Source organism: Ochotona princeps, chromosome 10 (genome assembly GCF_030435755.1).
Source record: "Ochotona princeps isolate mOchPri1 chromosome 10, mOchPri1.hap1, whole genome shotgun sequence".
Taxonomy (NCBI): domain Eukaryota; kingdom Metazoa; phylum Chordata; class Mammalia; order Lagomorpha; family Ochotonidae; genus Ochotona; species Ochotona princeps.
This window is the reverse complement of record NC_080841.1, coordinates 1,485,926-1,504,835: the sequence shown is the minus strand read 5'-3', so window position 1 is coordinate 1,504,835 and position 18,910 is coordinate 1,485,926. Positions and strand designations below refer to the sequence as shown.

Sequence of the window (18,910 nt, the reverse complement as noted above, 5' to 3'; positions counted from 1 at the left end):
CAAAGCTCCTGCAGGAAAAGGCACAGCAAGTAGAAAGACCAGGTGGGAACCTGCGGGTCAAAGGACAGTGGTGGCCAGGAACAGCATGGATCAGCTACGGAAAAACAAAAGTACCTCGCAGAAAACACCTAGGAGTGACCCCACACTCTCGGCTTAGGCAAGCAGAATGAAGGAGATGCCACCAACTGACGTGAGCAAGCATGAAGAGAAGCAGGGAGAGCCCACAAGTCCAGGAACTGAGGGTACCGCGTCCCAAGTGCTGCTCAGACATGCCTCCAGGGCTCCAGTGAAAGCCAGGCGACCAATGGTTCAAAAGGAAACAAGAGCTCATCTGGGGCACTGCCCCTGTAAGAGTTAGCAAAGCGAAACAGAACCTACAGAAGAAAGTAAGGAGGAACCCTTACTGCCATGAAGGGAACCGGGAGGGGCTGTCCTGGCAGCTCAACAGGCTAACCCTCCACCTGCAAGCGCCAGGATCCCATATCGGAGCCAGTTTGCGTTCTGGTTGCTCCACTTCCCATCCAGCTCCCTGCTTGTGGCCTGGGAAAGCAGCAGAGGACTGCACCAACATGAAAGACGTGGCAAAAGCTCCTGGCTCCTGGTTTCAGATCATCTCAGCTCTGGCCGTTGTGGCAATCTGAGGAGTGAACCAGCGGATGGAAGGTCTTTGTCTCTCCTTCTCGCTGTAGTTCTGCCTTTCAAATAAAAGGAGAGGGAGGGAACCAGAAACATGTCACTTAGCTCAAAGCAAGTGAAGAAAACTTTCAGAGAAGGAGAATGAGCTGTAATAAAGTTGCTCAGACTGCCTTAAGGGAATCAGACTGCCTTAAGGGAGTCAGACCGCCTTAGCTGCACAGTGGGCATCAGACCGCCTTAGCTGCACAGTGGGCGTCAGACCGCCTTAGCTGCACAGTGGGCGTCAGACCGCCTTAGCTGCACAGTGGGAATCAGACCGCCTTAGCTGCACAGTGGGAATCAGACCGCCTTAGCTGCACAGTGGGCGTCAGACCGCCTTAGCTGCACAGTGGGCGTCAGACCGCCTTAGCTGCACAGTGGGCGTCAGACCGCCTTAGCTGCACAGTGGGCGTCAGACCGCCTTAAGGGAGTCAGACCGCCTTAGCTGCACAGTGGGCGTCAGACCGCCTTAGCTGCACAGTGGGCGTCAGACCGCCTTAAGGGAGTCAGACCGCCTTAGCTGCACAGTGGGCGTCAGCAGACGAGCGGGCTGAGCACCAGAGTCTCACCGGAGGGCAGCCACAGGCAAAGGCCGCAGGTGGACATCTGCTGCAGCAGGAGAGCTGCCTGGCGAGCCTGTAGCACTCCATACATGCCTCTCTCTGATCCCAGCTCCCTGCTAATGCACATCAAGTCCCAATGGGCCCCAGGCTCCAGGGCTCTGGCCCGTCTCAGCCCCAGCCACGGTGGACATCTGGACAGGAAACCAGAGGCCAGAAGACCTCAGGGCATCTGTCTCTACCTCTTTACCTAAACATGTCTTCTTTTGTGTTTTTTAAAGGAAATTTGAAAGACAGAGTCAACTCCTGTAAGAAGTTTTGTTCTAAAGAGAACACAATGGAACACGAGGAGAGCAGTGGGCGCCACAGAAGTCGAAGCTAAAGACATAGGCATGCACAAGAGTCCAGACAGCTTGTCCTGGCCTCACTGGCCATCCTGGCCTCCCTGGACGTCCTGGCCTCCCTGGCCGGCATGCCTCCTGGCCAGGCTGGCCTACCTGGCCTCCATGTCCGTCCTGGCCTCCACGCCTCCTGGCCTCCCTGCCTCCTGACCAGGCTGGCCTCCCTGGCCATCCTGGCCTCCCTGGCTGTCCTGGCCTTCCTGACCAGGCTGGCCTCCCTGGCCGTCCTGGCCTCCCTGGCCTCCTGGCCTCCCTGGCCTCCCTGCCTCCCAGCAGGCACCTGTTCATGGCCTGGATCTTGAGTCCCTCCTCGATGCTGTGGCTCAGCGCCTGCTGGTTGTTGTGCTTGTTGATCCTGGCCAGCACGCGCTCCTGGTGAGCTTCGTACTCGTCCCGGCTCGGGTAGATCTTGCTGATGAGCGCATCGAAGTTGGGGTCCGGCCTCAGGGACCTTTTGGAAACTAGCTTTTTCCGACAGGTAGGGCATTCTTTGTTGCTAAACAAGGGGAAAAAGAAAACATGAAACAACGCCAGCTTTGGCTATAGACAAAAATATCCAAATTCTGAACGACTCACTTTATCCCAAAACTTCTAATAATTCAAGGAATATAAACTAATTAACCCCAACTTCCTTAAAAATCTGACTAGCAGCTAAGCAATATTTTAGAAATCTTAAATACTCTCAGATACTTACAAAAAGTCTGACTACTTCTCAACAATGTACATGACTAGGAAACTAACAACCAGACCCTGCGCTAACATTCTGCCTGATACCAATGCCATTCAAGACAAAAAGCAGCCACTAGTGTTATTGCATGTTATCAATCATTTTATTGAAAAGGCATCTTCCTAAGAATATAGTTTTATATATTTAAGTAGGAAAACCATGGTTTTATGCTTATGTGCTTCAAACACTCATCCTAATAAAGTGCCTGAAAGCACGTACAGCAAACTGTTTGTACTAACTACAGAGTGGCTGCCACGCAGACGTGAGAACATGCCCAGGACTGCGCTCCACCTGAGGACACGGGCACAGGACCCCGGGCATGGCCCAACCCACCCGCCCCTGAGGGCACGGGACGCCCAGGGCGTGGCCCAGCCCACCCGCTCCTGGAGAGCACGGGCACAGGACCCACCCGCCCCTGAGGGCACGGGCACACAGGACCCACCTGCCCCTGAGGGCATGGGACGCCCAGGGCGTGGCCTAGCCCACCCGCCCCTGAGGGTTCTGGCACACAGGACCCACCCGCTCCTGAGGGCACAGGCACAGGATGCCCAGGGCATGGCCCAACTCACCTGCCCCTGAGGGCATGGGACGCCCAGGGTGTGGCCCAGCCCACCCGCTCCTGGAGAGCACGGGCACAGGACCCACCCGCCCCTGAGGGCACGGGCACACAGGACCCACCTGCCCCTGAGGGCATGGGACGCCCAGGGCGTGGCCTAGCCCAACCGCCCCTGAGGGCACGGGCACAGGACCCACCCGCCCCTGAGGGTTCTGGCACACAGGACCCACCCGCTCCTGAGGGCACAGGCACAGGATGCCCAGGGCATGGCCCGACTCACCTGCCCCTGAGGGCATGGGACGCCCAGGGCGTGGCCCAGCCCACCCGCCCCTGAGGGCACGGGCACAGGACCCACCCGCCCCTGAGGGTTCTGGCATACAGGACCCACCCGCTCCTGAGGGCTGTGATGATACAGTCCGCGCAGAAGCGGTGCAGGCACTCCTTGGTGGTCATGGTGTTCTTGAGCATGTCCAAGCAGATCGGGCACATGAGCTCACTGTGCAGACTTCGGGGCGAAACCACAATTTCCAAGCCATCTGTTATTGCCTCCTGGAAAAGTCACCTGAAAATTAAATACTACTCTTTTTTTGTAACCAGAGAAGTTAAAACAGATTACTGAAAATGTAAAATGCGATGACTGTACAGCTATCACAGGGTCACATCCTTCCAACTTACCAGGCCTGTTTCTGAGACAATCTGGTCTCTAATTCACGTCAGCCCTGTCACCACTGCACGCGATATGCATTCCTTACACCAAACATAATGTGTTCATACATTTCAAAGATATCATTAGAAAAACAGCCTAGTATAATAAACCCAAGTTCTTGTCTTGATTAGTTAGTTATGTGACATTAATTGGTTATGAGGACATTAGGGCTAAACGAACCCCAAGAATTCTTCCACAAAAGATTACACCACTACAGTGTTGGCGTGGTGGCACAGCATGTCAAGCCGCCACCCACAATGCCGGCATCCCGTGGGAGGGCAGTGGAAGATGGTTCAAGGCTCGCGCACTTGCACCCATGCGGCAGACTCAGATGAGGCCCCAGCTCCGGCCTACCCAGCACTGGCCACTGTAGTCATTTGGGGAATAAACATCTAGATAAAGATCTCTCTCCCTCTCTAATTGTGCCTTTCACATAAATAAATAAATCTTTTCTTAAACTGTTACACTATTTTGGGGGGCCCGGCACAGCATGCACCAGGATCCCATATGGACATTGGTTCTAATCTCAGCTGCCCCGCTTCCCACCCAGTTCCCTGCTTGTGGTCTAGGAAAGCAGCAGAGGATGGCTCAACGCCTTGGGGCCCTGCACCCACATGGGAGACCCCGAAGAAGCTCCTGACTCCTGGCTTCAGATCAGCTCAGCTCTGGCCATTGAAGCCACTTTGAGAGTGAACCAGTGGATGGAAGATCTTCCCCTCTCTCTCCTCCTCTATACGTGACTTTCCAAGAAAAATAAATAAATCCTTAAAAAAAGTTACACGATTTTTATAAATCATGTTTCCTACTCAAATTAAGATAAAAGATTCCAACAAAAGTATTCTCTTACAAATAATGTAACAGGACTTGACAATTACCTCTGAAGGCCACAACCCCTGGGTCTTTCTTCACACAGGGGTCAGGTTTTCTGTCAAATGCTCCAAACCGAGTGAAGCATCTGAGGTGTCACATGTAGTACTAACCCCCAGCAGCGATGGGAACTCCACCAGCCAAGTAGGGAGCGGAGTTAACCAGAAACTTGGGCGGTGAGCCTAGCCATAGGACTGCGAGTCCTGCCAATGTTTAATCCCAGCACAAGCAGCAGAGTGGCAGCGCCCAGGCAGGCAGGTGTGGGAACAGGGTGGATTTCATGGCCCAGGCCCCTACCAGTACCACATCAGGTGCCATTCTGTGAACCTGGGGAAAGGCATTGCAGGAGGGACAGCAGTGGCTGAGCATGCACTAAGCGGGAGAGAACTCACTCTGGGTCAACGCACTGCACTGTTCCCACCAGAACAACACCGACTCTGCATCCCACAGCCTCCATCCAAAACAGGTGCAAGCTGCACCCAGAACTAGCTGCCAGCAGGTTCTGGCAAGAGGAACCATGTGATTTAGGGCAGCTGGCGTCTGCCTAATCCTGAGTACAGAACTGCAAGCGGGAGAAAGACTGAGCAGGCAACAGGGGGGTCACAGCACAGAATGACAGGGGCTGGAGAGTGCTGACCCAGGAGCATCCCACGGGACGCGGGACTGAGCCTTGCTGGAGGAGTGGCACAAGTGACTGCCAACAAAGAACCAGGTACTGAGCGCCATCAGTGAAGTCCACCTGTAGATCTACCGACAACAACACAGCTAAAAAACCAGCTCCAAGGAGAAGAAAGCTCGCCAAGAGACAGAGGCATAATGAATACTATTAATGCATTAATGCTTCCCCCACAAATTAACAAAAGCCTCTGTAAACTTCAGAATTAACTGAGGAAGACACAGAGGAACCAGGGTAAGGAATTTTTAAAATTGTTACGATGCTTCTTATCAACGAGAAGCATTTACAGGACAAGGAGTTTAAGAATATGTCACACAGGAAATAGTAGCAATGAAACAAAATGAAGCCCAATTACTGGAAATGAGGAACACAATGCAGCAATTATAAATTCAGTGGAGAGCCCAGCAAAATAGCCTAGCGGCTAAAGTCCTCGCCTTGCACACACCAGGACCCCATATGGGCGCCGGTTCTAATCCCGGCAACTCCACTTCCCATCCAGCTCCCTGCCTGTGGCCTGGGAAAGCAGTCGAGGACGGCCCAGAGCTTTGGGACCCTGCACCTGCATAGGAAGGAAGAAGCTCCTGGCTTCAGATCAGCTCAGCTCCAGCCGCTGCGGCCACTTGGGGGGTGAACCAGCAGATGGAAGATCTTCCTCTCTGTCTTTCCTCTCTCTATACCTGACTTTCCAATAAAAATAAATGCATCTTTAAAAAATAAATAAATAAGTCACCCAAAGCACAGGTAAAGTCAAAATGAACAAATGGACTATATCAAACTAAGAAGCTTCTGTCCAGCAAAGGAAAGACCAACAAAGCAAAGAAGTGACCAACAGAGTGGGAGAAAATGTTTTCACACTACACATCAAAAACGGGACTAAAATCCAGGGTTTACAAACAACTTCAGAAATTCAGTGACAGCAAAACCACCCTGTGAAGACACAGGTAAGGAAATGAGCAGGCACCTTCCAAAACAACAAATTCAAATGGCTAAAAGGCGCATGAAAAGATGCTCAGGCTCCCCAGCCATCAAGGAGATACCAATGAAACCACACGGAGGTTCTAATCCCAGCAAGACTGGCCTACCTTCAGAACTCTGCTAGCAGCACCTGCTGGCATGGGTATGGGGAGAAAGGCACCCTCCTTCACTGCTGGAGGGAGGGGTGAGCATGGGCAGTGCTAAGACAGCTGAGAGTTGAGCTACTGTATGAGCCAGCCGTCCCACTGCTGGGAATATATCCAAACCAAAGAGATGTACAGATGGGAAAGTGACCTGTAATCCTACACTGACACCAGCACAGCCTACAGTAGCAAAGACATGGAAACACCCAGACGCCCGTCCAAAAAAGGAATAAAGAAACTGCGTGTACATCTATTCCGTGTTATACCACTCAGTTATCATCAAATATGTAAAAAGTAACAAAAATAAAATTTACACAATAAAAAATGGACTAAAAAAATTTTTTAAAGAATGAATTACTTCTATTTGCAGCAAAATAGCCAATTAGAGACCATTACTCAGTACAATAAGCCAATCTCCAGATATCATATGTTGTCTCTGATAAGGCACTCTTCATCCAAAATGCAAGATCAATAGATATACGTCAATATGTATGTGCGTATAATCATCTGGAGGAACCGTAAATGGAGGCAAGTCCATCGTGAAGACACACCCATCTGCACTTCTCAATAAAAGATGGACTTCCAACGAAGCTGTTACAGAAAGTCATGATACACTTTGAGTTACAATGACGGACTTGTAGCTGTTGTTATACATAGAGGAAAACTGGGGGTGGGAGGGGAAATCCCTGAACCTAAGGAACTATATCATGAAAAATAAACATTTAAAAATCAATGAAAAAAAAAATCCCTGGGGGAGGTAGCGAGACACACAATGCTGCACTGAGGGTCATGCCTAAAAATGCCCCCAGCAGATGCCAACGGCCCCCTCCCCTCTGGGGGCCTGGCTGTGAAGGACCAATGCCCACCCTTCAGTCGGCAGCCAGCAGGCAGACCCCAGCTTCCACCGGCTCTCCACGCTCCTATGCCTGCTCTGGGCTCAGAGCTGTCCCAGTACAAGACCAAGAGCCACACCTATCAATAAGCACCTGTTAGCTTTCAACCTCAATATATCCTTCCCTGTTTTATTTTACTTAGCTTACACCTATACAAACTTGACCTAGGACTTGGACAAGTGGGGGAACTGCAGTCAGAGAGAATGCCAGTGACCCCTAGATGGCAGCCTGTTAAAATCCCTACCCAGACACCTCAGCCACACCAGCCATCCTCAAGTACAGCCTGGGTCCTCTCTCCCACCCCCTCTCTCCTCCCACTTTCTCTCTTCCCTCCTCCCACTTTCTCTCTCTCCTCCTCTCTCCTCCTCTCTCCCTCTCTCTCCCTCCCTTCCATTCCTGCGCGCTCTCTCTCTCTCCCTCTCCCCTCTCTCTCTGTCCCTCTCTCTCCCCCTCCTCTTCCCCTCCCCCTTCTCTCTCCCTCTCTTTCTCCCCCCTCCCCCTTTCCCTCCCTCCTTCCCTTACATTTTTTCCTTCCTCTTCTCTAATATTCCCTCTGACTCCTTCACTGGCTGCTGTCCCATGACCTAAGTTCTTTTTCAATTTTATTATTTTTACAAAATTCAGTTATGTATTTGAAACTTAGAATACACAGAGCGATCTTCCACCCACTGCCTCAGTCCCCAGATGGCTCCAATGGCCAGGGTGTGGCCAGCAGTGTCCCTGTGTCTCCTACACGGATGGCAGCACCCCAGTACTTGGGCCATCTTCCATTGCTTTTCTCAAGCTGTTATCAGGAAGCTGGACCAGAAGTGGGCAAGACACACACTGGCGTCCATATGGAATGCCAGCGTCACAGGTAGCAACTTTGCCCGCCAGGCCACCAGCCCCTGACCTACTTTCTATGGAAGCCCCGGCCTTCTCCTGTGCTTTGTGGTGTCCATCCTTGCTGCTCAGAATGTGTGGCAGCCCCTAGATTTCACGTTTAGCCCGGCTCACAGTGACGCCTGGGCCTGCCTGCCTGCCTGTCTTTGCAAGCATCTCAGTCCACAAGGTCAGCGCCCAGCAGATGCACAGCCTCCACACCCACCCCGCTCCTTGAGCCGCTTCACCCTGCCAAGCTCGTCAGGGAGACCCTCCCACTTGTCTGCCTTCAGGGACACTTTCTTGTCCCAGTGCCATAAACCCTGGTGCTGGCAGAGGTCACCAGCCATCTGCTGAACTGAGTAACAGCCAGAGTCAGGCCTACTTAAACTGTCATAAAATGTTATAAAATGACAAAACTTCATCTTCTAAACAATACCTTGCTTTACATGTCTTCTACATCACTAAGTTTCCTTGTATTACCTGAGGTGTCCGTTGTAGTTCATATAAACTGAGTTCCCACGTTTTGCTTAATGGCTGGGTTCCATTTGTCTGCACGGCCTGAGACATTGCTAGAAGAGAGGACAAATGAATTTAGTATTTGCAGAGGAAGTACTAGGACTTGTGCATGCATCCACCCCACCCCGAGTTAGCAGCTGACATCACTGGGGTTCAGGAAATCAAGGTGTCAAACTGAGCAGCCAGGAGGGGCTTTCCCTGGGGCTCCCCGTCCACCAAGAGCAGAGCCACCTTCCCCTTAAGGCAACACCACCAACTAAGAGGCAGAGGCGGAAAGCGAAACACGGAGACCCGAGGAGGTGTTGTACACCTCAGGCTCTCCCCAAACATCTTCGTGCAGGGCCCGGTCTCCCAAGGGTTAACTCCACAGCTTAGCTTGTTTCTAAGAGGTAACACAGTGGGAAATCTTGGCCTAATGCATTTAGCCCCAGGCTTGACTGCAAGTTCCCTCTTCTTTACTTTCCTTTTGTTAAGATGCCCCCAGGGGAGCTTAGGTGTTGCTTGAACATTGGGATAATACTGGGAGGGACTAAGCAGACTATAAAAGATGTAGGATACTTGGAATAAATTTGGCATTCTGTGTACAAGAGTGACCCACTGCATGTTGTCTTGTGTGTTGTCTGTTTGTAACCCTAGCCCCTCCGCTCGGCTCGGGGTACACGGCGACGCCGGCGTTGCTGACATCTGCGCACTACTCCGACACTTCCAAAAGCCTCCCCCGCCCTCCGCCTACAAGAAGGTGCTCCAGCCTCGAGCCGCGGGCCCCTCTGTGAGCCGCTGGCCCCTCTGTGAGCCACATCATCTAGCGTGGCTCCCGTGTCCGTGCGTTTCACGTCAAGGCTGGGCTCCTTCCCTCCCATCACCGCCCACGGCCACTGCGTTTCAGGAAGTTCCATGACTGAAGCCTCAGGGCAAGCAGAAGTTCCCCATAAACTCTAGTCCCCTGTGGCGACCCTCAGGGGCCTGCTGTCCCCAGGGGCCTAGCTGCACGAGAGGCTAGAGACGCCCTGCTCCCCTCCCATGGAAGGACACGCCAAAGACTCACAACCCTCTCCAGACACCAAGGCTGCTGTGCCTTCCTCTGGGACGTGCCAGCCTCAGCGAGCTGTGGATCTGCGTCACTCTGAATATAAATCTACAGGCAACAGACTTAGATAGGAAGTAAATCTCAAAGCTGATATTTATAAATTGTTAATCCTGACAATAGTAGAAACCACTTATATAATGGGTCCTCAAAAATTAAAGAAGTTCAAGAATCTTTACATTTAAAAATATAAACTATTTGAAAAAAAACATACAGCTGGCCCACAGGAAGTACATAACAATATCAAAAGTATTTTGTTATTATTAAATATGTGCAAGTCTCTTTACCCTCAACAATAAACATGTTCCTGAAACTCAGGATCACAGAACTTCCAACTAAATCAGTAAGCCCCATAACCTTCCAGCGCACCCAGCCCTGCAGTCCACCTCTGCCCCTGCACAGAAATAATGCCATCTTCCTACGAACTCCATGAAGTGCCCTCACACATGTGGGGAAGATGACCACAGACAATACACCATTCTGTAGAACACGTCAGGGCTCCACAGATTTCACAGGCACCTACACATTACCAGCCAGAGCGAACGGCCCCGGAGACCTCGCTTGTGAACTGACAAACTACAACTGGACAGCACGATATTGAGGGGGGGGGGGGGCTGCAGTGACAGCACGGATACTGAGAGGTGGGGGTGGGGGGGCTGCAGCCGAGCTGAGGCAAGCCTCCTTCAGGCAGCTCAGCAGTGCCAACAGGCTCGAGGCAGAGCAGGGGCCTGCTGCTGCTGGGAAGGCAGTGTGGCCCCCCGTGTCACAGGAGCACCAGCATCCCAGGGGCTGCTCCATTTCCTGCTAAGGCACCTGGGAACGCAATGGAAGATGGTCCTGGTTAGGCCCCTGCACTCACGCGGGAGGCCCAGATGAAGCTCCTGGCCTCAGCCTGTCTCAGCCCTCGTTACTGCAGCCATTTGAGAAGTGAATCAGCAAATATTAGATCTTTCTAACTCTGCCTTTCAAATACAAATACAGAAAGTGAGACAAGTGAGGAAGCTGTGGCAAACCTGACATTAAACTGGTCAAACCGTCCCCTCCAAGCAGTGCACGGGAACTCTGGGAAGGCCCCAGCCCTCACTGCGGCAGAAAGCCCAGAGCGCAGGCACTTACTGACCACTGCGCCGTGGGTGGCCCTCCTCAGACAGCCTGCCCTCACTGCCACACTGTGGCTAGAGATCACCACACCATCACTGTGTACGCATCAAAGGAAAAGCCACACATTTCTCCAGACATCACTCCTGGACTGTTCTCCTAAATGACTGTGCCTGCTAGGCTAAATGGCACAAGGTCCCCCGGGATGATCTGCAATTACTCAGCTGCCATGGGCAGTGTGGGGCAGGTTAAGCACAACGGAGAGAAGCTCTGGAGAAGACCCCCAAGCAGCGCCGGCCAACGATCAGCTAGCTGAGGCCAAAAAACAAATCAGCATCCCTGCGACATTTTCGCACAAAAGGCACAGCACCCAGATCCTGCGCATCTGCCCTCCTCAGGCGCCTAGATCCTGCACACCTGCTCTCCTCAGGCACCCAGATCCTGCACACCTGCCCTCCTCAGGCACCCAGATCCTGCACATCTGCCCTCCTCAGGCACCCAGATCCTGCGCACCTGCCCTCCTCAGGCACCCAGTGTGCACCTCCCTCCTCAGGCACCCAGTGTGCACCTGCTCTCCTCAGGCACCCAGATCCTGCACACCTGCTCTCCTCAGGCACCCAGATCCTGCACACCTGCTCTCCTCAGGCGCCCAGATCCTGCACACCTGCTCTCCTCAGGCGCCCAGATCCTGCACATCTGCCCTCCTCAGGCGCCCAGATCCTGCAAACCTGCTCTCCTCAGGCACCCAGATCCTGCACACCTGCTCTCCTCAGGCGCCCAGATCCTGCACACCTGCTCTCCTCAGGCGCCCAGATCCTGCACACCTGCTCTCCTCAGGCGCCCAGATCCTGCACACCTGCCCTCCTCAGGCACCCAGTGTGCACCTCCCTCCTCAGGCACCCAGTGTGCACCTGCTCTCCTCAGGCACCCAGTGTGCACCTGCCCTCCTCAGGCACCCAGTGTGCACCTGCCCTCCTCAGGCACCCAGATCCTGCGCACCTGCCCTCCTCAGGCACCCAGATCCTGCGCACCTGCCCTCCTCAGGCACCCAGATCCTGCACACCTGCCCTCCTCAGGCACCCAGTGTGCACCTCCCTCCTCAGGCACCCAGTGTGCACCTGCTCTCCTCAGGCACCCAGATCCTGCACACCTGCTCTCCTCAGGCACCCAGATCCTGCACACCTGCTCTCCTCAGGCGCCCAGATCCTGCACACCTGCTCTCCTCAGGCGCCCAGATCCTGCACATCTGCCCTCCTCAGGCGCCCAGATCCTGCACACCTGCCCTCCTCAGGCACCCAGTGTGCACCTCCCTCCTCAGGCACCCAGTGTGCACCTGCTCTCCTCAGGCGCCCAGATCCTGCACACCTGCCCTCCTCAGGCACCCAGATCCTGCACAACTGCTCTCCTCAGGCACCCAGATCCTGCACATCTGCCCTCCTCAGGCACCCAGATCCTGCGCACCTGCCCTCCTCAGGCACCCAGTGTGCACCTGCTCTCCTCAGGCACCCAGATCCTGCACATCTGCCCTCCTCAGGCACCCAGATCCTGCACACCTGCCCTCCTCAGGCACCCAGATCCTGCACACCTGCTCTCCTCAGGCACCCAGATCCTGCACACCTGCTCTCCTCAGGCACCCAGATCCTGCACACCTGCTCTCCTCAGGCGCCCAGATCCTGCACACCTGCTCTCCTCAGGCGCCCAGATCCTGCACATCTGCCCTCCTCAGGCACCCAGTGTGCACCTGCCCTCCTCAGGCACCCAGATCCTGCACACCTGCCCTCCTCAGGCACCCAGTGTGCACCTCCCTCCTCAGGCACCCAGTGTGCACCTGCTCTCCTCAGGCGCCCAGATCCTGCACACCTGCCCTCCTCAGGCACCCAGATCCTGCACACCTGCTCTCCTCAGGCACCCAGATCCTGCACATCTGCCCTCCTCAGGCACCCAGATCCTGCGCACCTGCCCTCCTCAGGCACCCAGTGTGCACCTGCTCTCCTCAGGCACCCAGATCCTGCACATCTGCCCTCCTCAGGCACCCAGATCCTGCACACCTGCCCTCCTCAGGCACCCAGATCCTGCACACCTGCTCTCCTCAGGCACCCAGATCCTGCACACCTGCTCTCCTCAGGCACCCAGATCCTGCACACCTGCTCTCCTCAGGCACCCAGATCCTGCACACCTGCTCTCCTCAGGCGCCCAGATCCTGCACATCTGCCCTCCTCAGGCACCCAGTGTGCACCTGCCCTCCTCAGGCACCCAGATCCTGCACACCTGCCCTCCTCAGGCACCCAGATCCTGCACACCTGCCCTCCTCAGGCACCCAGTGTGCACCTGCTCTCCTCAGGCACCCAGATCCTGCACATCTGCCCTCCTCAGGCGCCCAGATCCTGCACACCTGCTCTCCTCAGGCGCCCAGATCCTGCACACCTGCCCTCCTCAGGCACCCAGATCCTGCACACCTGCCCTCCTCAGGCGCCCAGATCCTGCACACCTGCTCTCCTCAGGCACCCAGATCCTGCACACCTGCCCTCCTCAGGCGCCCAGATCCTGCACACCTGCTCTCCTCAGGCGCCCAGATCCTGCACACCTGCCCTCCTCAGGCGCCCAGTGCACAAGCAGCAGCAGGAGTATCAGCCTGGCCTCCGTCTGCTCCTCTCACTCCTCAGGAGCCAACTTTCTCAATGCCATCCCCAAACAAAAACCAACGACCCAGGAGCACACACAACCATGACAAACACTGGGCAAGCTGTACTGGAGTGCAGTGTAGAGCTGAGCAAGGTCAAAACTTATTAAAGAATGTGCAAGGGGCCGGACGGTGGTTCAGAAGACTAACCCTCAGTCCGCAGAGCCAGCACCCCACACGGGCACTGGTTCTAGACTCAGCTTCTCTAGTTCTGATCCAGCTCCCTGCTTATGGGCTTAGGGAAGCAGCTAGGGATGGCCCAAGTCCTTGGGACCCTGCACCTACGCGGGAGATGTGAAGAAGCTCCCAGTTTCAGACTGGCTCAGGATTGGCCCAGCTCTGGCCATTGTAGCCATTTGGAAAGTGAATCAGAGGACGAAAGAGCTTTCTGTCACTCCTTCTCTCTGAAATCTGCCCTTTAAAGAATATACATAAATCTTTATAAAAACAACATAAAATTTGTGTACAGCACCCTGCTGTCAGGATGAGGCCCTGTAGCCCCAGCTTCCTCCTGCCCCATGTGCTCAATGACCCAACTTCTCCCAAGAGGAATGACTTCCGCCAGCCTGAATCAAGTGTCACGGGGACCCGGCGAGGCCACCAGGGAGATGAGGGACAAGACACGGAGGCCCAGGCTGCCCCTGTGCCCTGCCAGCACACACCAACTGAATGAGAAGCTGTGCTCCGAGCTCCTCTCTGGGCAAGCAGGGCCAGCTGGTGCTGGTCTCATCTCAGCACTGGCAGAAGCAGTGACCCCTAGGATCCTTGTTAAGAATCAAGGCAGGCAGGCTAACCCACAACTCAGAAGCTCCCAGACTGCCCACCAAGCCCTCGCGGCGGGATCCCCGCCCGGCCATGAAGCCACACTCCCACGTGTGAGCCCCGCTGCTCCTCCCGCTCCAGCACTCTTCCCCTTCCCCGGGAGGCCCTCCTGCCACTGTGGCAGCTGACTCTCCCTCTCTCTGCCTCTGCTCCAGTCCTCAAGATCACCATCATCCCTGCTGCATTAACACTTCCTGAGTGGTTTCGGTGGCAAACTGGGAAGAGCTAAGGCCCTGGGGGATACTCAGTAAGAGGAGGAACTGCAGTGAGGAAAGCCTGGGGACGCTGAGGTGAGGCGGCACCTGGAGGAAGGGGCCAGCGACCTTCAGGGGGAAGCTGACAACTTCCCAGCAACACCCCAGCCCAGCAAAGGAACCCGGGGTCTGCACCTACATACAGCATACAAGTTAAGGCTGGACTAGCAGAAGACGTGAGAAACCGAGAAAAAAACAGACCCAAAGTTCACATGAAAAGAATTCAGTCTTTTCCTGGTACATGAGACTTCAAAAAAATTTTTTTTTTATTACAATAAAAAAAACCCTGGAAGGTAAAACTACAAATTTATTAAGTCTCAAACCTGTAGGCATAAGCAAACTGATAAAACACAAACAAGCACAAAGCCTTTAGATAAAACTACCAAACACAAATACGGAGTCTGAATCCTCCAAGAATCAAGGATCTACTGCTAAAGAGTGTGGCAGGTACAGCAGAGAGCCAGCCTAGAGACGCCAGCACACTCACAACCAGAGGGAGGCCCAGACAACTCCACGGAAACGACCGATGAGCATAAAGACCAGCTTCTACAACACAATCGCTCAGGAAACAAGAAGTACTTACACAAAAACAAGAAGGATCTATTCACTTAAAGGTAGAGTCACAGTGTCACAGAGCCAAAGCAGTCAGGGAGATGGGGAATCCCGGTGCACTCCCCAATGGCCGCTCAGGAGGGCTGGGCCTGCACCTCACCTGAGTCTGCTAGCGAGTGCAGGAGCCCCAGACACTTGGGTTATCTTCCACCGCTTTCCCAGACAACCGAGAGCCAGCTGGACTGGAAGTGAAGCAGCCAGGACACAAACACTGGCATCTCGGTCTGTGGTTTAACCCACTGCACCACAGTGCCTGACCCAACTGGTTCCTTCAGAGTTAGCACAGAGGGGCCTTCCTCATTAGAGGAGCATTTATCAAAGGGACCCCATTCTGGCTTGGTCTGGTCTGTGGGCACAGTGCAGGTGGCCAGCCACGGCAGTGGTCTCCCACAAAGTGCATCCCAGACCTGCTCAGTAGTCACAGTCATAGCAAGTCAGCCATGCCTCTGGTGACGCACAGAAATGTTTCACACAACGCAGGGACTCAGCTCTGCGGAGAATGTGTCAATGAGCACTGGTCTGATCGGGCAGCTCCAGTGGCGGGAATGCCAGCTTCAGGTAAGCCACAGGAGACGGCACCTCAGTCACTGCACGCCGACGTCCGCGATAAGGGACGAGCCACACAGCAGAGACGGACATTGCCTCCGCATTCATGCTGAAAACATTACACTCCACAAGCAAAGACAAAGTGAGTGCCGCGGACTCCGTCACTCAGCCGTCTGCCCACGGGAGCCAACCCGCCAGTTCCTCGCAGCTGCAAGCGAGCCTGCACCACAGAGACTGGAAAAGCAGAGCCCTACTTCGTACACAAGCCTGTGTGATTTCCACTGAGGAATGCTGACATTGGGTCCCCCCGGCAAAGCTGTGTTCGTGTTGTTGAAGAGCCTGACCCCAGCACATGCACAGGCCGAGCAGGGCCTCAAGGACTGCACGACCTACGGAAGGTTGTTCAGTGGCTGCACGCCACCTGGCTGGCCTGGGAAACCCATTTCCACTTCTCAGTCTCCCGGAAACACTGACCAAAGCTGGCCTGCCTGAAGACCACTGCGGGGCTCTCACACAGGCTGACTGTCCCTGATCCTAGTGCCAACACGCTGCCACACGCCCGCATGTGCTGGCACAGTACAAACACAGCCTAGGATCACCTTCAGGCTAGACATGAAACAGAGAGGAACTGGACTCCCCACCCCCAAGGTGGCCCACTGTGAACGTGCATTTCAGACAGAGGGCACTCAACCTACACTCTCCTAGGCTGGCTCTGGGTCCCAGGGCCTCCAAAACCCTTGGGATTTCCCAACAGGAAAGAAGCTTTTCTTACTTGTAACTCCCTTCCAACTGTAACAAACTTCACACTAATCAGGTGATTCTTATTGGGTCCGTGAAACCAGTCATGTGGTTACAGAATTGGGAAAAGAAAAAATATTAAGGCCTACAAAAGTCAGAATGACGTAAGGAGGAGACGGGGAATTCTCCATCGTCTGCTTCACCACACACTGTCACACACAGCCACGGCCCAGAGCCAGGAACTTCTCCAGGGCCCCGCACAGCGGGGCTCGAGTGCCTCTCAGGCTGGACTGGAAGCTCACAGGATTCAGGACTCCAGCCAGCAGTAAGGTCACTGGACACAGGACCATCACGTCAGCCCTCCTTCCCCCACCTTTGGGAATGCCGGTGGGAAGAGAGACATTAGAGACGGAAACACCAGTGGCCAGTGACATTTACAGTCACACCTGTGGAACGGAAGCCCCTTCTAAGTCCCACGTGACGGACTTACAGCGCACTCCCTGCCACACCCCTGCACCTCCTGGTGACTCTTCAGCTTTCTGTTTAATTGCTAGATGGGCTAGGAAAGCTGAGTGGGACCGTGGGAACCCTTCCTGTGAGGGAGGAGCCAGTCTTTGGGGTCTGATGCTAACTCTGGGCACTTTGTGTCAGAATTCCATGAACTGTTGGTGGTGTCCGGGAAGCACAAAGCCCTCAGTGCTGAGTCAGAAGTGCCGTGGGTGGAAACATCGTAAGAGCAGATGTAGTCAGTACCTCCTAAATTATCTTCAGCCAACATACAAGAGTTGAATGGCCAGGTCCAGAATGTGGCAGAGTTAAGACACCAGAGTGCTGGATTCCGGGCTTATCACTTTCCACTGAGCTCCCTGCTAACGCACCTGCCGTTCATGTGGAAGACCGGGTGGAGTTCTGGGGTCATGTCTTCAGCTTGGACCAGGCCACCTGGGAGTGAACCAGTGGGGGGGAAAGCTCGTGACATGACTCTACCCTTCCAGCCAATAGATCAATTGTAACAGGCTTCCTGGCTAGTGTGATTATCACCTCCTTTCCAAGTTGGAGAGTAGACATAGCGCTTCTTAGAACTACATATATACACATACCCTAAACTCCAGAATAATCAGTCTTTCTAAAAAAAAAAATCCAATAAAATTAATGGCTGTGAATCAAGACAGTCCTTGAGAAGTGGCTGCTGGTGAGAGAGTAGCAGAACAGCCTGGAGCCCTGCCTGAGACCTGTCCAGTGTAACAGACGGCAACAGTCCACTGCAGGGGCCGCTGCTCCCCTCCGGGGGGTGCCCAAGTCAGGCAACGGGACAAGGCACTTCAGAACTGGCCTAAGGCTCTCTTAGGAAACACACCCCCAAAATTCTGATGCAAGTACATAACAAATGTATGCATAGGGACAGCCATGACAGCATAATGTTATAGCCAAAAAATCACAAAGGCTTGTCAACAGCAAATGGCTAGGGGATACAGTCAGAGTACAGGAAACCACGGCTGTACCTAACGACACAAGATGATATCTCAAGTTCTAGGGCAAAAGTACACTAAGACCCTATTGAACAATTAAACAGAAATCCAAATCCCCAAACGTGGCTGCAACTTGGGTTTGTTCGTGCTTGGAGCACACTGGTCATCATCTTTATTTTCAATCTTGCTTTATAACCTTCACAAGCTTGTCTTCTACCTGCACAGAACTGCTGTTACCCCCAAGATTCTGCAACACACACACACGCAAACGTGAGAAACAGACTTAACCACCGATCCGTGTTCCACATGCAACACTACCCCGCTTGTGCATGGCCAGGCCGAGTAAGCTACAAACCAAAGGCCAAGGGCCTGACAACGAGCTTGCCTTCAGATGATGGACACGACAGGGGCTGCAAATCGCCGAACCTAGCTGATCACCATCTCCCCAAAACATTCCTACACATTGCCAAGATGAACAAATAACGATCCTCAGGATGGCCAGCAGGTACACAGAACCTGAGAGATGTTTATTCTGGCAGTAAAAAATCATCAAAATCCTTCACACTTTTTCCATAGTGCACACGTGTCCATAAAATTTCTGAGGACTTCTCATTCAAGTTCCCAACTTACTCTCTCTCCAGTTCCTCACCTTCCTCAACCCACCAAAGGAACAGCCAGCCCTCAGCCGGGGGAAGGACAGCCCTCACCCGGGGCAAGGACAGCCCTCACCCGGGGCAAGGACAGCCCTCACCCGGGGGAAGGACAGCCAGCCCTCAGCCAGGGGCAAGGACAGCCCTCACCCGGGGGAAGGACAGCCCTCACCCGGGGGAAGGACAGCCAGCCCTCAGCCAGGGGCAAGGACAACCCTCAGCCAGGGGGAAGGACAGCCCTCAGCCAGGGGGAAGGACAGCCCTCACCCGGGGGAAGGACAGCCCTCAGCCAGGGGCAAGGACAGCCCTCACCCGGGGGAAGGACAGCCAGCCCTCAGCCAGGGGCAAGGACAGCCCTCACCCGGGGGAAGGACAGCCAGCCCTCAGCCAGGGGAAGG

General features: G+C 54.2%; 1 protein-coding gene across 2 annotated transcripts in view; it reads right to left on the bottom strand.

Annotated features, from left to right (window-relative positions):
* The window catches only part of RNF2 (ring finger protein 2), a 47,324-nt gene that overhangs the window by 6,776 nt on the left and 21,638 nt on the right, over positions 1-18,910 (bottom strand). For both annotated transcript variants that reach the window (XM_058668940.1, XM_058668941.1), the window contains exons 2-4: positions 8,524-8,612; positions 3,308-3,468; positions 1,917-2,132 (exon numbers count right to left, since the gene is read on the bottom strand). In XM_058668940.1, coding sequence (XP_058524923.1) covers positions 1,917-2,132; positions 3,308-3,468; positions 8,524-8,610 — 464 coding nt within the window. In that variant the 5' untranslated portion in view covers positions 8,611-8,612. The remainder of the gene's footprint in view (positions 1-1,916; positions 2,133-3,307; positions 3,469-8,523; positions 8,613-18,910) is intronic.